The sequence below is a fragment of the Chaetomium strumarium genome (assembly GCF_033439665.1).
Source record: "Chaetomium strumarium strain CBS 333.67 chromosome Unknown B0T15scaffold_6, whole genome shotgun sequence".
NCBI classification, from domain to species: Eukaryota; Fungi; Ascomycota; class Sordariomycetes; order Sordariales; family Chaetomiaceae; genus Chaetomium; species Chaetomium strumarium.
Genome location: NW_026944434.1, coordinates 1,831,935 through 1,848,474, shown reverse-complemented (window position 1 = coordinate 1,848,474; position 16,540 = coordinate 1,831,935). Strand labels below are relative to the sequence as shown.

General features: G+C 56.1%; 5 protein-coding genes across 5 annotated transcripts; 2 read left to right on the top strand and 3 right to left on the bottom strand.

The window, feature by feature from the left end:
• Window positions 1-351: 351 nt before the first annotated feature.
• Window positions 352-4,368, top strand: B0T15DRAFT_272219 (uncharacterized protein). The gene is made up of 2 exons (XM_062863478.1): window positions 352-689; window positions 890-4,368. The coding sequence occupies exons 1-2, from the start codon at window positions 672-674 to the stop codon at window positions 4,253-4,255; spliced, it is 3,384 nt and encodes a 1,127-aa protein (XP_062719146.1). The 5' UTR covers window positions 352-671; the 3' UTR covers window positions 4,256-4,368.
• On the top strand, window positions 4,338-5,013 carry B0T15DRAFT_272227 (uncharacterized protein). The gene has a single exon (XM_062863479.1). It carries the CDS (start codon window positions 4,419-4,421, stop codon window positions 4,893-4,895), a length of 477 nt encoding a protein of 158 aa, XP_062719145.1. The 5' UTR covers window positions 4,338-4,418; the 3' UTR covers window positions 4,896-5,013.
• A 1,134-nt stretch (window positions 5,014-6,147) lies between these two features.
• On the bottom strand, window positions 6,148-7,259 carry B0T15DRAFT_272187 (uncharacterized protein). Its single transcript, XM_062863477.1, has 2 exons — window positions 7,106-7,259; window positions 6,148-7,024 (listed from the first exon to the last, which is right to left on the bottom strand). The coding sequence occupies exons 1-2, from the start codon at window positions 7,116-7,118 to the stop codon at window positions 6,336-6,338; spliced, it is 702 nt and encodes a 233-aa protein (XP_062719144.1). The 5' UTR covers window positions 7,119-7,259; the 3' UTR covers window positions 6,148-6,335.
• A 2,670-nt stretch (window positions 7,260-9,929) lies between these two features.
• On the bottom strand, window positions 9,930-12,193 carry B0T15DRAFT_272098 (uncharacterized protein). Its single transcript, XM_062863476.1, has 3 exons — window positions 11,787-12,193; window positions 10,574-11,708; window positions 9,930-10,437 (listed from the first exon to the last, which is right to left on the bottom strand). Exons 1-3 carry the CDS (start codon window positions 11,837-11,839, stop codon window positions 10,027-10,029), a joined length of 1,599 nt encoding a protein of 532 aa, XP_062719143.1. The 5' UTR covers window positions 11,840-12,193; the 3' UTR covers window positions 9,930-10,026.
• Window positions 12,194-12,809: 616 nt separating this feature from the next.
• On the bottom strand, window positions 12,810-15,385 carry B0T15DRAFT_486817 (uncharacterized protein; the record flags this gene model as incomplete). The annotated part of the gene is made up of 4 exons (XM_062866387.1): window positions 12,810-12,828; window positions 12,994-13,579; window positions 13,663-14,042; window positions 14,316-15,385. 4 exons carry the CDS (start codon window positions 15,383-15,385, stop codon window positions 12,810-12,812), a joined length of 2,055 nt encoding a protein of 684 aa, XP_062719142.1.
• Window positions 15,386-16,540: the final 1,155 nt, after the last annotated feature.

Genomic DNA, 16,540 nt, shown 5'->3' with positions numbered 1-16,540 from the left:
CTCTTTTCATTCATCGGGCCGTGTTGTTGAGTTTGCGGATGGTCCACCGAGGTGTGCCTTCCCGTGTCGCGTCTTCGGCCAGTGCACCTTGACTTCCGGGTTTGTTTTTTTCTGGCAAACGGGCGGTCTGTTGCTCTTGCCCCGGATCAGTTCGTCCCATCTCAGCGTCGGCGACCCTCACCAATTGCGGCCCGCCTCGACAGGAAGCCGAACCTGGAAGCCACAACAGCGACGGCCGTTGGACCGCCGACCGCACCCCGCTGCCCTGGCCGCCTTCTCCCTCCCTAGCTGCGACCCACGCCAGCACACGGCACCCGGTCCTGCTCTCGATCGCGTTGGACGCCAGTTGACACGGCCTACTGCGTCTCCTGCTCGCATTCGCAGCAGCAGCGGCATTTGGTGAGCCGGTGCTTCCCCCAGGTCACTTGGCCGTTCTGCAGTCGGGCGTGCCGGGCGACAAACTGCAAGAACGCGCCTGCACCATCCGCATTCCCGCATTCCACATTCGTCAGCTCATCGCTGGCATACATACTCCCTCCTCCTCGACAGCTTCTTCTTTCGTAATGACCTGACGATGCAAACCACGACCCTCACGACTACCAGATCCCTTCTCGCCCCTCTCTCCTCTCACGGCTGCTTGTTGCCGTTGACATAAACTACCCACAGCCAGGATGCAGGCCGTGCCAAGCGTAAGTTTGTCGAGAATCTCGTCCGTGTGTTGGACGTCGGGGTATGGATGCAGAGCGAAATTGCAAACGAGCTGCGTTTGTTTGATGCGAACGCGACGGCCAACAGCCCTGCGATAGCCTAGTCCATCCCGTCCTGTATCCCTTCGTGTCGGCAAGCTGAACGGTCCATGCTTGAGGAATGCTAACGTCTCTGTTCACAGCTCGCGGCTACCGGCGCTGCGGCGGCCGCCGCCGCCGTTGGCTTGGCCTTTGGCCAACCGCCCGAGGCCGAAGCACCGTGGCCGAGCTCGGTTCACCACAGCTTCCCCGCCGACTACGACGGCTTCCGAGCCCGGCCAGCCCCTCTCCGTCCCGGCACAAGCGCCGCGCTCATATACCACCCGCCCACCTCGCCCGTGGAGGACTTCCCATACGCCTCCTTCCGCCAACTCGCCGAACCAGCAACCCCAGTCAGCCCCCTCACGTCACACCCGACAGTCTCCACTAATGTCCCACGCCCTCTCACTGGGGTTTCAGTCACATCTCCGCAGTCTGACGGCAGAAGGCACTCGCTCCTACGCCAGGGCGACGTGGCATGCCAGACAATCGCTGAGAATGCGCGCGATTCGGTGTCGTCCAGGGAGTCTTGGATACGGCGGCTGTCCCTCCGGCCACTGTCTCAGCATGGGAGTCGGACATCGAGCATGGGCCCGGATTCGTCGTCCGTGGCCTTCTCACACGGCTCCGGCGTTCCAATGCTTGGCCAGTCGCCCACATCCCATCCCTCGCCGAATAAGCTGGTCAAGAGAGCAACATCTGGGCAGAATGGACCAGTGGCGGGCCATGCACGGCGAGGCTCCAAGTCGCAGGTTTTGACGCTCCGGCGGCCTGCTACAAGCCACCAGCGGTCTGCGACATTGCAACAACAATTTCAGCAGCAAGGGACTGCGTTGGCCGAACCGCTTTCGCCGGATGCTATGTATCGCCTAGACAACTACGCCTTTTCGCCGACTTCCCCAATGTCCCCCCCCTTTCCGATATCGTCGGAGCCGAGCCGACCCTCCAAAAAATGGACGTCATTCTTCCACTTCCGCCGCACATCCTCATCGGTGCGAGAGATATCTGGCCTTCCTCCGGGAACCTCGCCGTATCACGGCCTATTTCCGAGGCGGAGAGTGTCGTTGAACCCCCGTCATGATCTCCGCGCCTACCTCACGAAGCCGAGTGACGTCGACGCCGTAATGGCGAATAACTTCGGAGCAACGCACGATCATATTGCGCCTGAAGGGAAGCAAGAAAGCTGTGATCTCGCCCTCGACCCCTCTAGCCCAACCGACTCGATAGGCGATCGAGGAACAAAGCGGTCATTGTCGATGCATTTCAGTTCAGCCAGCCAGTGGATTGCACGGACCGGAAGCGTCCGACGCCCGAGACGGAGTACAATCGAACCCTTGGCTGTGCCGCACGACCAAACTCCACCCCCCGCCCAACCGGGCCGCGAAGGAATTCATGCGCCACACGACCCTGAACAGCAACCTCGGCAGCAAGCGGAATTTGAACTGAAGCCAGCCGATCTCCCGCGCACTCGCAAGAGAAACTCGTCGTCGCCCTTGCCTCCCCTAAATCGCCTGTCTAGTTTCAACATAGACGTTACGCGCATAGGGCTGGCCACGTCGTCCTCGGCAGCTACTTCGGGGTCCTTTCATCGTCCCATCAACTATTCGCAGGCATCTTCGGCCACCACTCACAGCCGAGGACCGTCAGGGGAGCGATCTGTGACCCTTGCCGGCTCCGATAGCGAGGCTCACGAGACGTTTTATGGAGACGATGGGGATGCAGACTTCGGGAGCGACGCCATGTACGACTCTTTCCGAACGGGGGCTTCCTCGAGCCGAGTGAGATCTGTCGAGACACCGCTGGAGTCAATGTTTGATGACTCGCCTCCTAGCACCGCGAGCAACGGCAGAACGAAGCGGCTGTCCATCCAGGAAATGCTTGGGCGTTCTTGGGACGGCGAGACGAAGATTACGGAAGAGGACGAGGGCGTTCCCACGCCAATGAGAAGCACGCATCCGGCGGAACCCCACGGTCTTGGGTCTCACGATCGGAAACGAGATCATTTCGAGTTTGACACCGCACACAAAATGCCGTTGGCTGACAGCGACTTGGGTCGCCTGTCATTTGATGATGACGACGATGATGACTGGGCACGAGATGACGAGAACACTCTGAGCAACCATCTTTCACCGCCGAGCTCCACTAACTCCCGGCGCGTCAGCCCTACCTTGCGACAGGCCCTTAGGAACACCAGTGGCAACGGCTACCCCGAGTCCCAGCGGCAAAGCCTGGGCGACCGGCCGCGGAGTAACATATTTGATTGGTCGGAACCATCAGTTCACGACAAACACGACACTAATCTGCCACGGCCGAAGACGGTGCACGGGAAACAGGAGCTGGACTTGAGGGGAGGCCGTTCCGTGAGCCGCAAGCCGCCCGGCGCAGCGCATGTGCGGAGCCAGAGTGTCCCCGTCGTGCCGGACCCCTCCGATGGCTCAAAATTGCCACCAAAATTTGGAACCTGGGGTCTAGGAACGAAGAATTCCAGCGAGGATTGGGACGATGACTTCGAGTTCGAGGGGGACGAGTCTGTGGTTTGCTCGCCCGGAGGCAAGGACTCGGCTACCAGCTTCTCCATGGTGGTCCCTGCTTCGATTCAGGCGACACAGCCCAGCGTGAGGGCACATTCCGGCCAGATCCGCGAGCTCTCCTTACTGGTCAACGATCTGAAACGGCTATGTCGACATGGCAAGGACCTCGACATCTTGGAAGGACCGATGGCAGTCAAGTGGGCGGAGGCGGAAAGCATCATTGCTCTGGCTTCGCCGGACGAGGATGAGCCTGAGGACATGAGCTCGAACAAGCCGTCGGTGGAACTGGATCGATCGAAGATGGACGACCTGTTCTTGGAAGAGGGCTTCGACGGTCCGCTTCTTGACTTGTCTGACGACCCGTTTGGCATTCCGGAGCCTGAGATGTCTAAGACGGCGGTGGTACGGGAACGGCATAGTCCCCGGCGGAGATCGGTCTTCTCCCCCGAGGATGACATCTTCGGTAACTGGCCGCTGATGGAAGGAAGTGCAACACCGGGACGGACACACGAACCCAGCAGGGGCTCTAGCCCGAGTAGGAACTCTGCAGTCATCTCGATGGTCATTGAAGCCATGAAGCAGGGGCAGAAATCCGCATCTCAGCGGGCCAAGAGCGCACCCGCCAGAACGCCGGGCGCGAAGCTGTTCTTCGACACCAACAGCCTCCAGGAATTGGTCAAGCGAGCCGGTCAGCTCCGGGACATGCTGTCGGATGCGGTCCGCAAGGCCGAGCTGCTTACGCAGAGCCCCGCTGGCACGCCTCGCCGCGAGCGGCATCTTCGCCACCAGAACCCTGACGGGAGCCCAGCGTTCACGCGAGTCTTCGCGGACCCCGCGTCGAGCCCGCCGAGACGACTGCCCAACAGCCGCAGCAGCAATTCAATCCTGAGCAGGACATCTGTCGAGTCGCCGAGGATGCAAATGATGACGGTTAGCTGAAACCACCCAGCTGCGGTTTCTCCTCCCGACATCTATCAACTACTAGTACCCCAAATTTAATATCCTCATCCGTCCAGCAAGCCCGTGAACGCGGGTTTCCTTTTTTTTCTTTCTACCTGCTCTCTCACGTTCTCCCCGCCCCATTATCCGAACCTGTATATGTATGAATAATTTCTGGTCTGATGACCGGCATGCTGTCACGGTTGCTTTGCATAGGAGAAATGCTTACAACGACAAAAGAACGGAGCGAGGCGCAACTTACGTTACTTCTTTTCCTTTCCGCATAGCATGGTGTGGCATGACAAGGCTGAAGTGGATAAAACAAAATGGGAGTTGGCCAAAAGGAAGTGAAGTGGCATGGAGTGCAATGGAGCACGGGAAAACAAGGCAAAACGGACGTGTGCCTGAGCAGCCCGGCACTTTGATGTACCTTACAAAAACCGGCTGTGTTTTCCCGTTTTCTATCCTTTTTCCTCTCTCTAGTATCGATGATCGTACGGACACTGTGGTAATGAGTCACGGCATGGCATATTGCCTGCTTGTTTTCTTCTACTTGGCATGGTCTTCCCTGCATTCGCGCCTGGAAAACAAGCAGCATGCACGAGATGCGATTTTCTGCTACTTTAGTAATGTTTGTTAGCCTGCTCCATGTGTTAGGGGATACATAAAATGCCGGCTATGTTTCTCTTTCCGTCTCCTCCCAGCGCATTGCAAACATGTTTGTGAAGTATGTATATCAGCTAGACCAAGAGGAAGCCCGACTACATACCTTACCTTAGTAGTAGTATTGGTAGTTTTTACTCCGTCCTAGTAGTTGTCGAGAGCACGACCCCTTTGAGTTGAACGTGCCAGTTGGGGGACGGCGTCATCTAGTACATGATTTTGTATCTGCATCAGTTGCTCAGTATCTCATTTAGGTGCCTTTCTCCTCGATTTCTCCTGTTCTATGTCCATCCTCGAATATAATACCGTCGGCTCGCTTACCGGGTATGCTTTAGGTTCGTGAATTAGTAGTCAAGAACAGCTCATCAACATCCTGGACAAGGTGATTAATATCGAATGAGAATTTAGGAGATTGAATTTCAATGGTATATAGAGAGCTGTTTCCCGCCACTTTTGTTCGCCTGAATGTGACTGCCTTGGATGATAGCTTGGGACCCCGGTCTCCTTTTACGCCCTATAGGTATTGGATAGGAGGTTGTTCAGCTAGCTGTCCAGGCTGCCTGTCTCCCTCAGCTCCATCTAGCAATGCCTTCGGTGGATCGCACCTCAGCCGAGTTCTTGGAGACTAGGTACGGAATATAGCATCCAGGTGGTCAAGACCACAATAGTATTCCTCCTGCTAGGCATCATCCACTCTACCTACCATCCCCTTTATTACAGTGACAGAGAAAAGGGTCCAGAAGATAGCAGATTGAGAGGATATCGGGGGAATGACGAAACTACAGTTAAGAGAATAGCTCTGATTATGTCAACAAAACAAGCTACTATTTAAGCATCAACAATATGACTTCGAGATGAACGATCGCACCCCGCCGCCAACACCCGTTAACCCCAAACGACTGCACGTCGGGACAGGTAGAACAGGAGGTTCCACAATCGGCTCATGCGTATGAAGTGGGATTCGGGGTTCCGCTGTAGGAAACAGCGGCAATTCGCTTCTTGATTTCCGCTTTCCCTCCAGCTGACGTGGCCTTTGATCATAGGAATCAGGAAGGGGAACGTGTAATGATGTTGCTGATTGAAGCTGAACTGGCAGGAATCACTCAGCACTAACAGCCAGCGATATTCAAAGCGGACGAAGAACGAAACAGACTCTCTGCACGGTATATCAAAGGCACCAAATTTGCAATTGGGAATGAGAATCACAATCTGCTTTATTCTGCACTTAAGAGACCCCAAAGACGATAACCACCTGAATGAAACTCAAGCCTGGTCATTTATGAATGACGAGCGTCATAAGTATATCCCAGGGTAGAAAAGACACGGAAAGAACTCAGTCAAAAACCCTCCTCAATGACAATATGAGGACATTGAGGGTTAAATCTACCATTCCAAGAGCCAAAGCCACTCAAAAGTTCTACTCCTTTGCACCATGCGCAAGGGCGATCCTTTTCCAATGATCACGGTCCGCCGTCAGCTCCACGATCTTCTCCTCCAGCTCCTGAAGACGCTGTGCTTTACGCTCGCGCGACTTGCGTGCGGCAAGCGTGTTGCGCGCCCGCTTCACGGCGACAACATCATTCGAGTCCTCCACAATGATGGGAGGCAGAGGCTTGTCGCGACGGCGCGAGCTAACGCCAACAAACGAGGAGGGACGACTAGACGGGGGCGAAGCGCCCGACGACTTGCGGCGATGTTCGGAAGTGGACTCCGTCGCCTCCAGGTCGTGCGACTTCGACGCGGAAGATCCCTCAGTGCTTGTTGCCCTCTGCGGCACTTCCGGCTGAGGCTCGGTTGGAGGGAACAGGGGGTACCAGGTGTCGGTGGAGCCGTTGTCGAAGTCACCGCTTCCGAAGCTAGGGGAAACATCGTAGCTGTCGCAGAAGTCGGGCGACCCGTTATAGATCGAAGGTGACGTGAGAGCGGTCAGAGCGGCGGAGTTGGGTGCCGACATGAACGGCTCATGGACCAGGAGATCCTGCGGCGAAACAGTGCCCATGTTGGTTGTCGGGCTGGAAGAACTGCCGCTCAGGTCGAACACGCTCGGCATCGCCGGTGAAGAATACGCCGAGGTGGAAGCACCGCCTTCGAAGGCAGTGAACTCCTCTAAGTCCAGATCTGATGCAGAGCGTGAGCCTCGTGGTCGAGCATGTGGGCCGCACCAAGCGAGTGTGGAGGAGGGTTTACCTTGGATGATCATATTGCCTTGTGGTACGTTACCAGTGCTTTGCGGGAACAGAGGAACAGGGGGGCGACGCGGCCGGTTCTGTTTCTGTGCGTTCGAAGCAACTGATGAAGATGGAGCAGACGAAGCGTAGAACTGGCGCGAAAGCGGGTTCTGCGCAGGAGAGCTAAACCGATTGCTGAAAGCCGAAGAAGTTGTCTGGTGCCCTGTTGCCTGGATGATGCTAGCAACTCGCTGGTTCTGCAACGAACTTGAGGGCGACGTGGAGGCCTGTTGCGAGAAGAGTGGCTGGTTGCGATGTTGCTGGTTTGGTTCTACACCTCCGTTGGCGGAAGGTTGCGAGATAGAGCGATTAGCGTAACGGCGTGGTCTGGTCGGCTGGTCGAACAAGACAAAGTCCTGTTGAGGCAGATTGTTGCGCGTAAAGTTCAACGGTTGCGCGGATGGTGCCGGCAGGCAGGGGGATCTGGATGGAATCCATGTTGACTGGTTTGAAGCCGTGGTGAAGACTGTAAAGTCTTGGCCGGGAATGGCGGCGGTGTTGTGAGAGGAACTTGAGCGCGAGCTTGGAAGCACGGTGCCGAAGTTCAGTTCAACCTTTGCAGGATGAGCTGAAGGAGTTGATGAAGTGCTGGGTAAACCCTGAAGATGAATTGTGGAAGATATTGTGGCGACTTTGCTAGAGCAAGTCGAGAAACTGGGGGAGGGGGGCGCTTTAACGCATCTTGACAGATGCCTTGGATTGCTCAAATTGTGTGTTGTTGTGGAAGCATTGGGTTGGAGAGAAAACAAAAGAGAAGAGAGCCGAAGTGTGGGCAGTGTGAGACTTTTTAATCAGGCAGCGAGCGCCGCAAGCGAGGCAGACACAGGCTGTGGGCCTGTGGCAGGATTGCCCTGATCGGCTATTCGTGGGAGGCAGGGACAGTGTGTGGCTACCCCTTGCGCAAGTCAAAAGGATCTGAGCTCACTGTGCGAAACGCTCTCTCCGACTTCATCGTCGTATTGACTAGTGTACTATAAAACAAGCGTATGTCTTTTCCAGCTCGCCTTGCATTCCAGGCGAGTATTACAGTATGGATGCGGCTTACGTCCCATCAACGCACGGTGCTGGTTAAGCTAGAGTACCACTGCTGGGCTCCAAACTTTTCCCCCTGCGTGGTACGCGTGTACCGGGCAGCCCTAAATGGAAGGTGTGAGTCACACTCCTCCCACACGCTCCTGCCTCCAAAACTCCGTACCCCACAAGCAAAACGCGAAATTTCGCCAATCTGTGGAGTTATATGTAGGGCTCGCAATGCTCACATGGGCGATCGTTTGTGGAGGACGATGATATGTTTTGAGCGCATGTTCTGAAAAACATCTACGTCTGTCACCTCAATTACCACCTATCTGGAGCAGTGTGATGAGTTGGCGAATGTACCATTGTCTGGTAGGAGCGACTTAACAAAGACCTCTTTTTTCAGAACCGGCCTGCGACTCTGGTGCCCTCTGCCCTGCCATGCCTGCCAGGCGGCCAGCACTGCCCCACTAATATATCTCGTAGCCAATAAGACGTGCAGTCGTGGGAAGGTCCCATGCATGTATTTCTGGCTGGAAACGCCAAAGTGAGGACATCGGACAGGCTTACGCCGCTGGCACGGTCATGGCCTCCACCAGAAGGGCGCACATGTCCAACTATGGTTTTCTGCCTGTTGCGGTCGTGGGAGGCGCCTTTGCAATGCAGGAAAAAAAGATGTCCTCATGAACCTAGTGAACACGTATGGAGGTACGTGTGTGTGCGCCGTGTGGTACGTCCGTCTCCGTTGCTTCAGTGGAAAAGGCCACGAGTCCTTCGGCCACGCACGACTTTCGTGCCCTCGGGCCGGTTCAAGTTCGTAACTTCCAGGTTGCGACCATTGCTTCTGGGGACCGGCTAGCCCTAAACAATCGCCCTTGCAGTGCCCAGCTTTCACCCAGGCCAAGCATTCCATTCCATCTGGGACTGGGCGACTGCGGCTTTTGTCGCACACGAGTTTCCTGTCAGCCGTTATTTTCCTAAGCTGTTGGGCTTCTGGCTCAGCCTCCGCGACGGCTACGAAGAAGGTAGTAACGTTGCCCGTCTAGTCCCGCGTCAGGGCACAACCGCGGGGAAGGGCGATGCGGAAAGATCCAAAGACTGAGACATGATCTTGCTTGATATGTTCCCTATTGCAACGACACTGGGGAGTTGCGCGTCGAATCAGAATGCCCAATTGGATTGGAAGTCCACGATGTTGCAATTGAGTTTGTGAGTCACTCGGCTAGATTCACATCCCCTTGCAAATGATCGCCAGAACCCTTGCTTGGCCTGGGAATGGCTTGGCCGACACGACTCCACTGCGAGATTTCCATCAAAAGCGAGAATGTTATGTCGTCGCGGAGGTGGGGTTCCATGAAGGCGTCACAGTCCCCTGAGCGGCGTTAAGATGGCGATACGAGCAGAGGAACCTAAGCTACGCAACAACATAGTAACTATTTACTATATGTATTCACATGAGTGAGTGCGAGGAGGGTGCAGCGACTGAGGATTTCTTTGCTTCGGAGCTCACCGGGCAGCTACTAGATGAGCCGGCCGTTTCCGTACGGAGCGGCCCCGCAGAGGTGAAGCGGATCGGCTCGGACCTCCTCCGAGTTGAAGTTGTCAGTGATGCAAGTGTAGCACCTGCCAACCTACAATATGGAAGTCAACACCTTATCCTCGCTTCCTTGTAGGCACGGTCCGGGCCGCTCACCTGATTTCCCAGGCGGTTGGGAGGCTCAAGGCAATGTGATTGCTCGAGCCAGGTCCCTTCAGGGTCAATCAGCCGTTAATCCATACAGCCCCGCCCAGCCAATCCAAGAACTCCTCATGATTTAGGTATGTCGTGAATTTCCAAGCCTCTCCTATGCCTTTTCACTGCCGCTTTCAGAAAGACGTACTGCCTTGACCTTGCGGATCCCTCCGCCGAGGTGGCTGCACCTCCTGCAAAGGCACCTGCTGTGCAGCCTCATTCACCTCGTCCCCCATGATGTTATTCTTCCTCGCGACCGCCGGCCACCTCCGATTCTCCTTCCTGGCCTCGGCCACCGCTTCTTTCAACCACCTCTTCCACTGCTCCGTCGCGGGCATCGCGCCGCTCCGTTCTGCCCAGCCGCCGTCTTTCGTCTCCCTGATAGCGTACCACAGCGTCCGCGTAAACGACGGGGTGCCCTCACGTGCGTCTTCCGGAACCGCGGGCTCATCGGCATTCTTCGCATCGGCCGGGGTGACGTCCTCGACCACGTAGCGGTTCAGATCCCAGAAGTACTTCTGCGGCAGCAGGCCCATGAGCCAGTACTATCCAACAATGTCAGCCACTTCTTCCCGGATCAGGGTGTCTCGGGAGCAAATCGGGAGCAAAAGGCCTGTCTCAGGAGCACATTGACTCCCGAGACAGCCAGATTCGGACATGAACAGCACGAATTTGACATACCAGCCCGTTCAGCACGATATAGCTCACGCCGATCAGGACCTGGCTGTTCCAGCCGCAGTTGCCGAGCAGCACGACCGACACCATGAGCAGCACCATGCCCAGTCCCATGAACACGCGGTGGAACTTGTTGCTGATGTACTTGCACTCCTCGGTGCCCGAATACAGCTCCCGGGCAACCTCCTCGGTGCATTTGATCAGCACGAAGGCGCCCTCGCGCGTGCGGATGACGACGTCGCCCGGCGGGACCCGGTTGGTGGCCGGGCGGTTCATCAGCTTGGGATGCCACCACGAGGCGTAGCAGATGACGCTGCTGGCGATGCTGATCAGGAAGGTGGCGAGCATGGCAGTGCCGTCGTTCCAGACACCCGCGGCGACGATGATGCCGACGGTCAGGAAGAAGGAGAGGACGTTGAGGATGTGCACCGGCGAGTAGTAGTTTGGCGGCACCGTATAGCGGTTGTTGCTGTTGACCATTGTCGGGCTGGTCACCACGTCGCTGAGCTTTTCGGCCATGGTGCCCCTGCGCTTGGGCTGTGTGCCGGGTTCCGGCGGCGGTGGTTCTTCTTCTGCGCCGTGGGCCGAGGCTGGTGCTGGCAGGCCAGCCTCGGGGTCGGCTCCAGCAAAGCGGACCGCTCGTGTTGTGTCTGTATGCTTGCGTCCATTCCCGTTTCCATTTTTATTTCCATTGCCTCTCACCTCATCACCCATCTCACGCTCTGCCGCAGCCTCTTTCCTCCTCTTCCAAAACCGCCTCCAGCCCTGATTCCGCCTCTCCTTCCCGCTGCTAGTACTAGCGGGACGGCTAGCCACCAATTCGGCATGCTTGATCTCCAAGACTTTGAAGGCAAACGGCTTGAACTCGTTCAGAGGGTGCATGATGTTCGCAAAGAACCCCACGCTATGCAGTACCACGCCTGAACGCACGCCCGCCATCGTCGCAGTATACTCAGGCATCCGCTGCGGTCTGGAAGGACGCAGGAGTGCCTGGGGCGCTGGGATGATGCGCGGAAGCAGGCACAGAGATGACGCAGTCAGCGTTTGGGCGTGTTCGGCGACCGACGACTCGCCGATAACGGCAAGAAGGGTGATAACGTCGAAACGCCAGCCGGGGAGGTCTTGACGGCCAACGGGAAACCTTGGAAGGCGTTAGTCGACATAGAATTCTGAGACGTCGTCGTAGTAGTAGTAGTAGTAGTAGTAGTAAGAAACTCACCAGGAGGCGTCTCCTGTCGCCCCTTCTTGTTGTCCCGACATGTTGGTAGCCATGGCGACCTATATTGCATTATTCTCGTTAACGAAGGAGAGAAATGGACGCTGGGAATCACAACACGGCCACGGAAACCGCATACAGGGTACTCTATCCCTCCTGTTTTTGGAGGTCGAGCGCCGACGAGGCTCTGGGATGTCTTGGCACCGAGCAAGGCTTGCAGGGTAGCAACCCCATGCTCAGCTGATTCTCGCGGAGGCTTGGGGCATCCGAGTTTTGAGCCTAAGGGCTTGCGCTGCCCAAATGTCTGTTACGGTTGAGGAGGAATTAAAGAGAGTATGTCTAGTTCATGAACCAATACGCCCGGAACGTTGAATACTCCCAGGCCCCGTTGCAGTGTTTAAGTCGCAACGCAACAACAAACATCTCGGAAAATGAGGAGAGCATCCACCCCCGGGAGATCTGCAGCCCCATCTTGGCAGAGAGCGGGTAGCCACAGTAGGCCAGCGCTTATCGCGGGCTCTGGAGGGAGGACTGAGGCCTGCAGCTCAGGCAACGCAAGACGTATGATGGCTCGATGTGCAGTGCAGCCTCGTCAGGCGCCCCGACGAGTTTGCCATCTGGAATCTGAGAATGGTGCGAGGAGGGGAGGGTTATCGGAATTACCGGTATGAAAAGAGAGGCAGCCATGTGCGACCTGCTCGCCCTCCGCTGGCCAATCGTTCCCTTTGATACAGGTTCGCCCCGAACATTGGTTTAGCCGCTCACATGATGTGCGACGGAACGTCTCCCATCCACAGGGTAGACTCGCAAGTTGCCATGAGACAATTGGCGGGAGGTAGATACCAGGTAGCGAGTAATCGTGGGCACAGGAGCAGTGCCTTTAAAAAAAGCCAAAGGGAAAAAAACAAAAAAGGAAAAAGAAGGAAACGAGAGAAAGCAAGAGCCGATCCGAGAACAACTGGAGATAGAAAAAGGGAAGACATACGACGACTGGGGGGTCGCATTAACTCGTGGGTTGGACTCTACTTATATCTTGGTCTCGTAACTCATCGTTGAAATAATAGAAAACATGAACGCGAAACAGAAGACAGGAGAAAACCGGCTACTCCATAGAGAGAAAAAAAAGGGAAATAAGATGCGAAAACGATCCATCTATCATAAATGATGCCCAACACCCGCATCCCGATCTTCCCCAGCGTCCTCCTCAAACTCGTCAAACTCCCCGTCCACGATGCGCCGGCAGAAGTCGTCCCACATCTTCTCCCAGTCTCTGCGCACCTCGTGCCTCAGCTCGGGCTCCATGCAGGAATGCTGGATGCTCCACTCGACGAGCTGGCGCAGGCCGTGGAGGGTCATGTCGGCCTTGCCGGCCATCATCTGGTAGAAGTCGTGCGAGAGGCGGGAGCGGAAGAGCGTGCCGTTGTCGGTGCTGACGGTGCAGGGCACGTTGTTGGCCAGCAGGCTGTAGACGGCGTGGCCGCTCATGCGCGGCGTCAGGCCGAGGATCTCGTTGGAGATGGGGCACACCTCGACGCAGACGTTGCGCTGCTTCATCTGGTCCATGACGTACGGGTGCCGCGGCAGCGCGAAGCCGTGGCCGATGCGCTTGGCCCCGAGCAGCAGCGCGTCCACGAGGTTGCCGTCGGTGTCGGTGCCGATCTCCAGCGTCTCGCCGCAGTGGAAGAGAAAGGGGATTTCCACGTTGGCTGCCTTGCAGAGCGCTTGGAACCGGAGGAACTGCTCTCTGAAGTCCTTCAGGGGCTTGCCTTTGCCTTCTTCCCCGACCAGGTCAAAGCCTATGAGTGGCGAATACGGTAAGTTTCTAGAGCCCTCGAAGCGGATAATCCCAAACTTCTTTAAAAACCCTCTGCTGACTTACCGGCAATGTAACCGGAAAACCTCTTGTGCATCTTAAACCGGAAGCACTGCATTAGAGCTTCTCCTACCTGCTCCTCGCTAAACGAACGCGGCGTGCAGTAGATGACCTTGAGCCCCTTCATGATCCGACGCTGGTGGTCTTTCTGGAAAGCCTCGTACTCGGTAATGATCAGATTCATAATGCCGATGTTATCGATGCGGCTCGATCCGTCGTCCTTCCAGACCTGGTTTGACGACATGAAGTTTGGCCGGATCTCGGCATACTGGATGTTGTCGCCAGCAAACTCTTCGAGGCACTGGCGCGTGTACCTCCTGTAGGCGGTCTCATAGTTGAAGAGGCCCTTCATCATCTGCGTCCTCGCGTTGAACTTTTCCCAGGCGCTGCCACTGATGTTAGCATGACCGCTCAGATCGGTAGAGGGTGTGTATGCAAAAAGAAGAAGAAGAGGAAAGAAGAAGAAGAGGAAAGAAAAGAAAAGAAAAGAAAAGAAAAGAAAATAAAAGAAAGGAAAAAAAGAAAAAAGAAAAAAGAAAGAAAGAAAGAAAGAAAGAAAGAAAGAAAGAAAGAAAGAAAGAAAGAAAGAAAGAAAGAAAGAAAGAAAGAAAGAAAGAAAGAAAGAAAGAAAGAAAGAAAGAAAGAAAAAGAACACGCACCCGTCTTGCGTTTGGAGCAAGTTGTGGGCTTCTTCCTCCTGGAATACAAGCTTTTTTTGCAACCAGCCGTCGGCCGCCGCGGGACCGCCAGGATACGCCTCGCGGAACTGCTGGAACTGCATCACCGTCCCGCCGTGATAATCGCCGTGAAACGGGACGCCTGTGCCCTTCTCCTCCACCGCGGCCGGACTCATGATGCTGAACTGTATCCTGCACAGGTCGAATGCCTCATCCCGGTCCAGAGGGATGTTGCTCCAGATAAACATGTGCTCCATGTCCTTGGCAATGCCGAGCAGCACGCTGGGGAGCAGGTTGGCGTTGAAATGGATATGGAGGTGCGCTCCCTTGGGCATGGCGCGGCAGAGGGCAAACAGCTGCGTCTGCTCGATGAGGTCGGCATTGGAGAGGAAGTGGTCGCCGCAAAACCGCGGATGCTCCTGACCACGGTAGCCTCGCCTTTTCGGGGCCGTCTCGTAGACTCGCGCAACGTCGCTTTTCTTGAGTTGCTGCAGCTTCTCGTTGGCCTTGATCTCCAGCTCCTTTGCGGTCCTGGTGCAGGCATAGTCAAATCCTAGGGAGCTCTCGTAGGCAACGCCTTGTTGGCGCACGGCATCGTACTCCTTCGCCTTTCCCGCCGCATATGCCGTCAGACGATCCTCCAACCCCTGGTTGATCTCGGGGGGGCCATCCCCGGAGAACTCAGCCTTCTCGAGGATGACACGGAGCTCCTGCAGAACCTGCTCCGGAACCTCGAGCGCTTTTTCAATGGCCGGAGAGTCCGGAGAGTCCGGAGAGTCCGGAGAGTCCGCAGCCGCGGGTTTCAACCCTTTGGAGAACTCATGGCCCTGCCCGTTGGGGACATCACCCTCACCCTCAGCGACTGGTCTCCTCCCAGATTGGTCGGCCTTGTTCGAGGGGCTGCTGCGGAACGGATTAGCAATCTTGAAGTCGGCCAAACGGCGGCGACGGGTTGTCTTGACAGTGTCCGGGCGCGCCTGTTTGGGCTCTTGCGGAGCTTTCTCAATATTGCGGGCATGTTCGGGCGAGTCCACTTTGCTGGATACGCCCATGGTCTTGGCAAGATAAAAAGACCGATGTGCACGCCAGCAGACGGTTGCCGGGCGTGGGTCGTCGGGGGCGACGGGGAGAGTCCCAGGTGAGTAAATAAAGGACGAGCCGATGCCTGAGGCGGGGTCCCAGCTTTTTAGCAACGAGAGTGAGCAACGCGCCGAGAGGGACACCTTAGGAAGGTGAGCGACCAATGTCCTATTGCGCCCTGTCCGGCGAAAGAAACGTGGTGTCCCAAACTATGTTATAACGCTGTGACACACAAGCGCCCTCTTAGCTGCACTGGAATGATCGAATCTTTTCAGTTCTGTTTTCAGGCGCCGGCGAGCCTAGCAGACCGCCCAAGCTACGGTCACTGACTGTTCGGCCGGCGAGTGCTGGGCGCACACCTGCACAGCCCGACGTTGTCAGGGCACCTCCGGAAGCGCTCAGCATAAAGCCAAGCCTGGCGAGCCTGGAAGTAAGGTAGGTACGGTACGTACCTGAGTGAGCTGAGTGGAGGTCCGTGCATGTCGTTGCATAACTCCACCAAACGATCTGATGCTCCACTCAAGGATCACAAGGCTGACCTCTTGGCTGAACCTCACCTCACTCTAGCCCCAAGAGGCCAGGTAGGAAGCAGACTCATTAGGCAGCTTCCTGTGCTCAGATGCTCCCACCAGCGCTTAGACAGCGATACCTAGCCTACCTTATCAACACAGTGACCGTTTAGAAAACTCTTCTTCTTTGGCAGGCCGAAGTCTCATCACGTTTGAACTATTGTAGGCACTGGGTTGTCGGGCTTGAGCTTGCGAAGTAATGTTAAGGGTTGAGTACGAGCTACGGCCCTGTTTTATCTACTACTACCCTTGAAGTTTCAGAACATCGCTGGTATGCCTTGTTAGGGGAAGACCATACTGGATGCTCGACCCAGTCTCTGCACTCCATGCTGCACCCCAGAACGCCACATGGTTAGCCACATCCCTCCTTCTGGGACGCACCATCTCTCCCAAGGTTGAACAACTCCCTGGGATGCTGGAAAGCCTAGAACAAGTGACCCTCATTTGACTGTTTCAAAGCTTCTTTTGACCTCTAAGCCTCCCTACTTTGATCAAGCAAACCCGCTTCGAGATGGCTTTTGCTGCAAGGGACTTGTGCCGCGATCCGCTTTCGGTCAT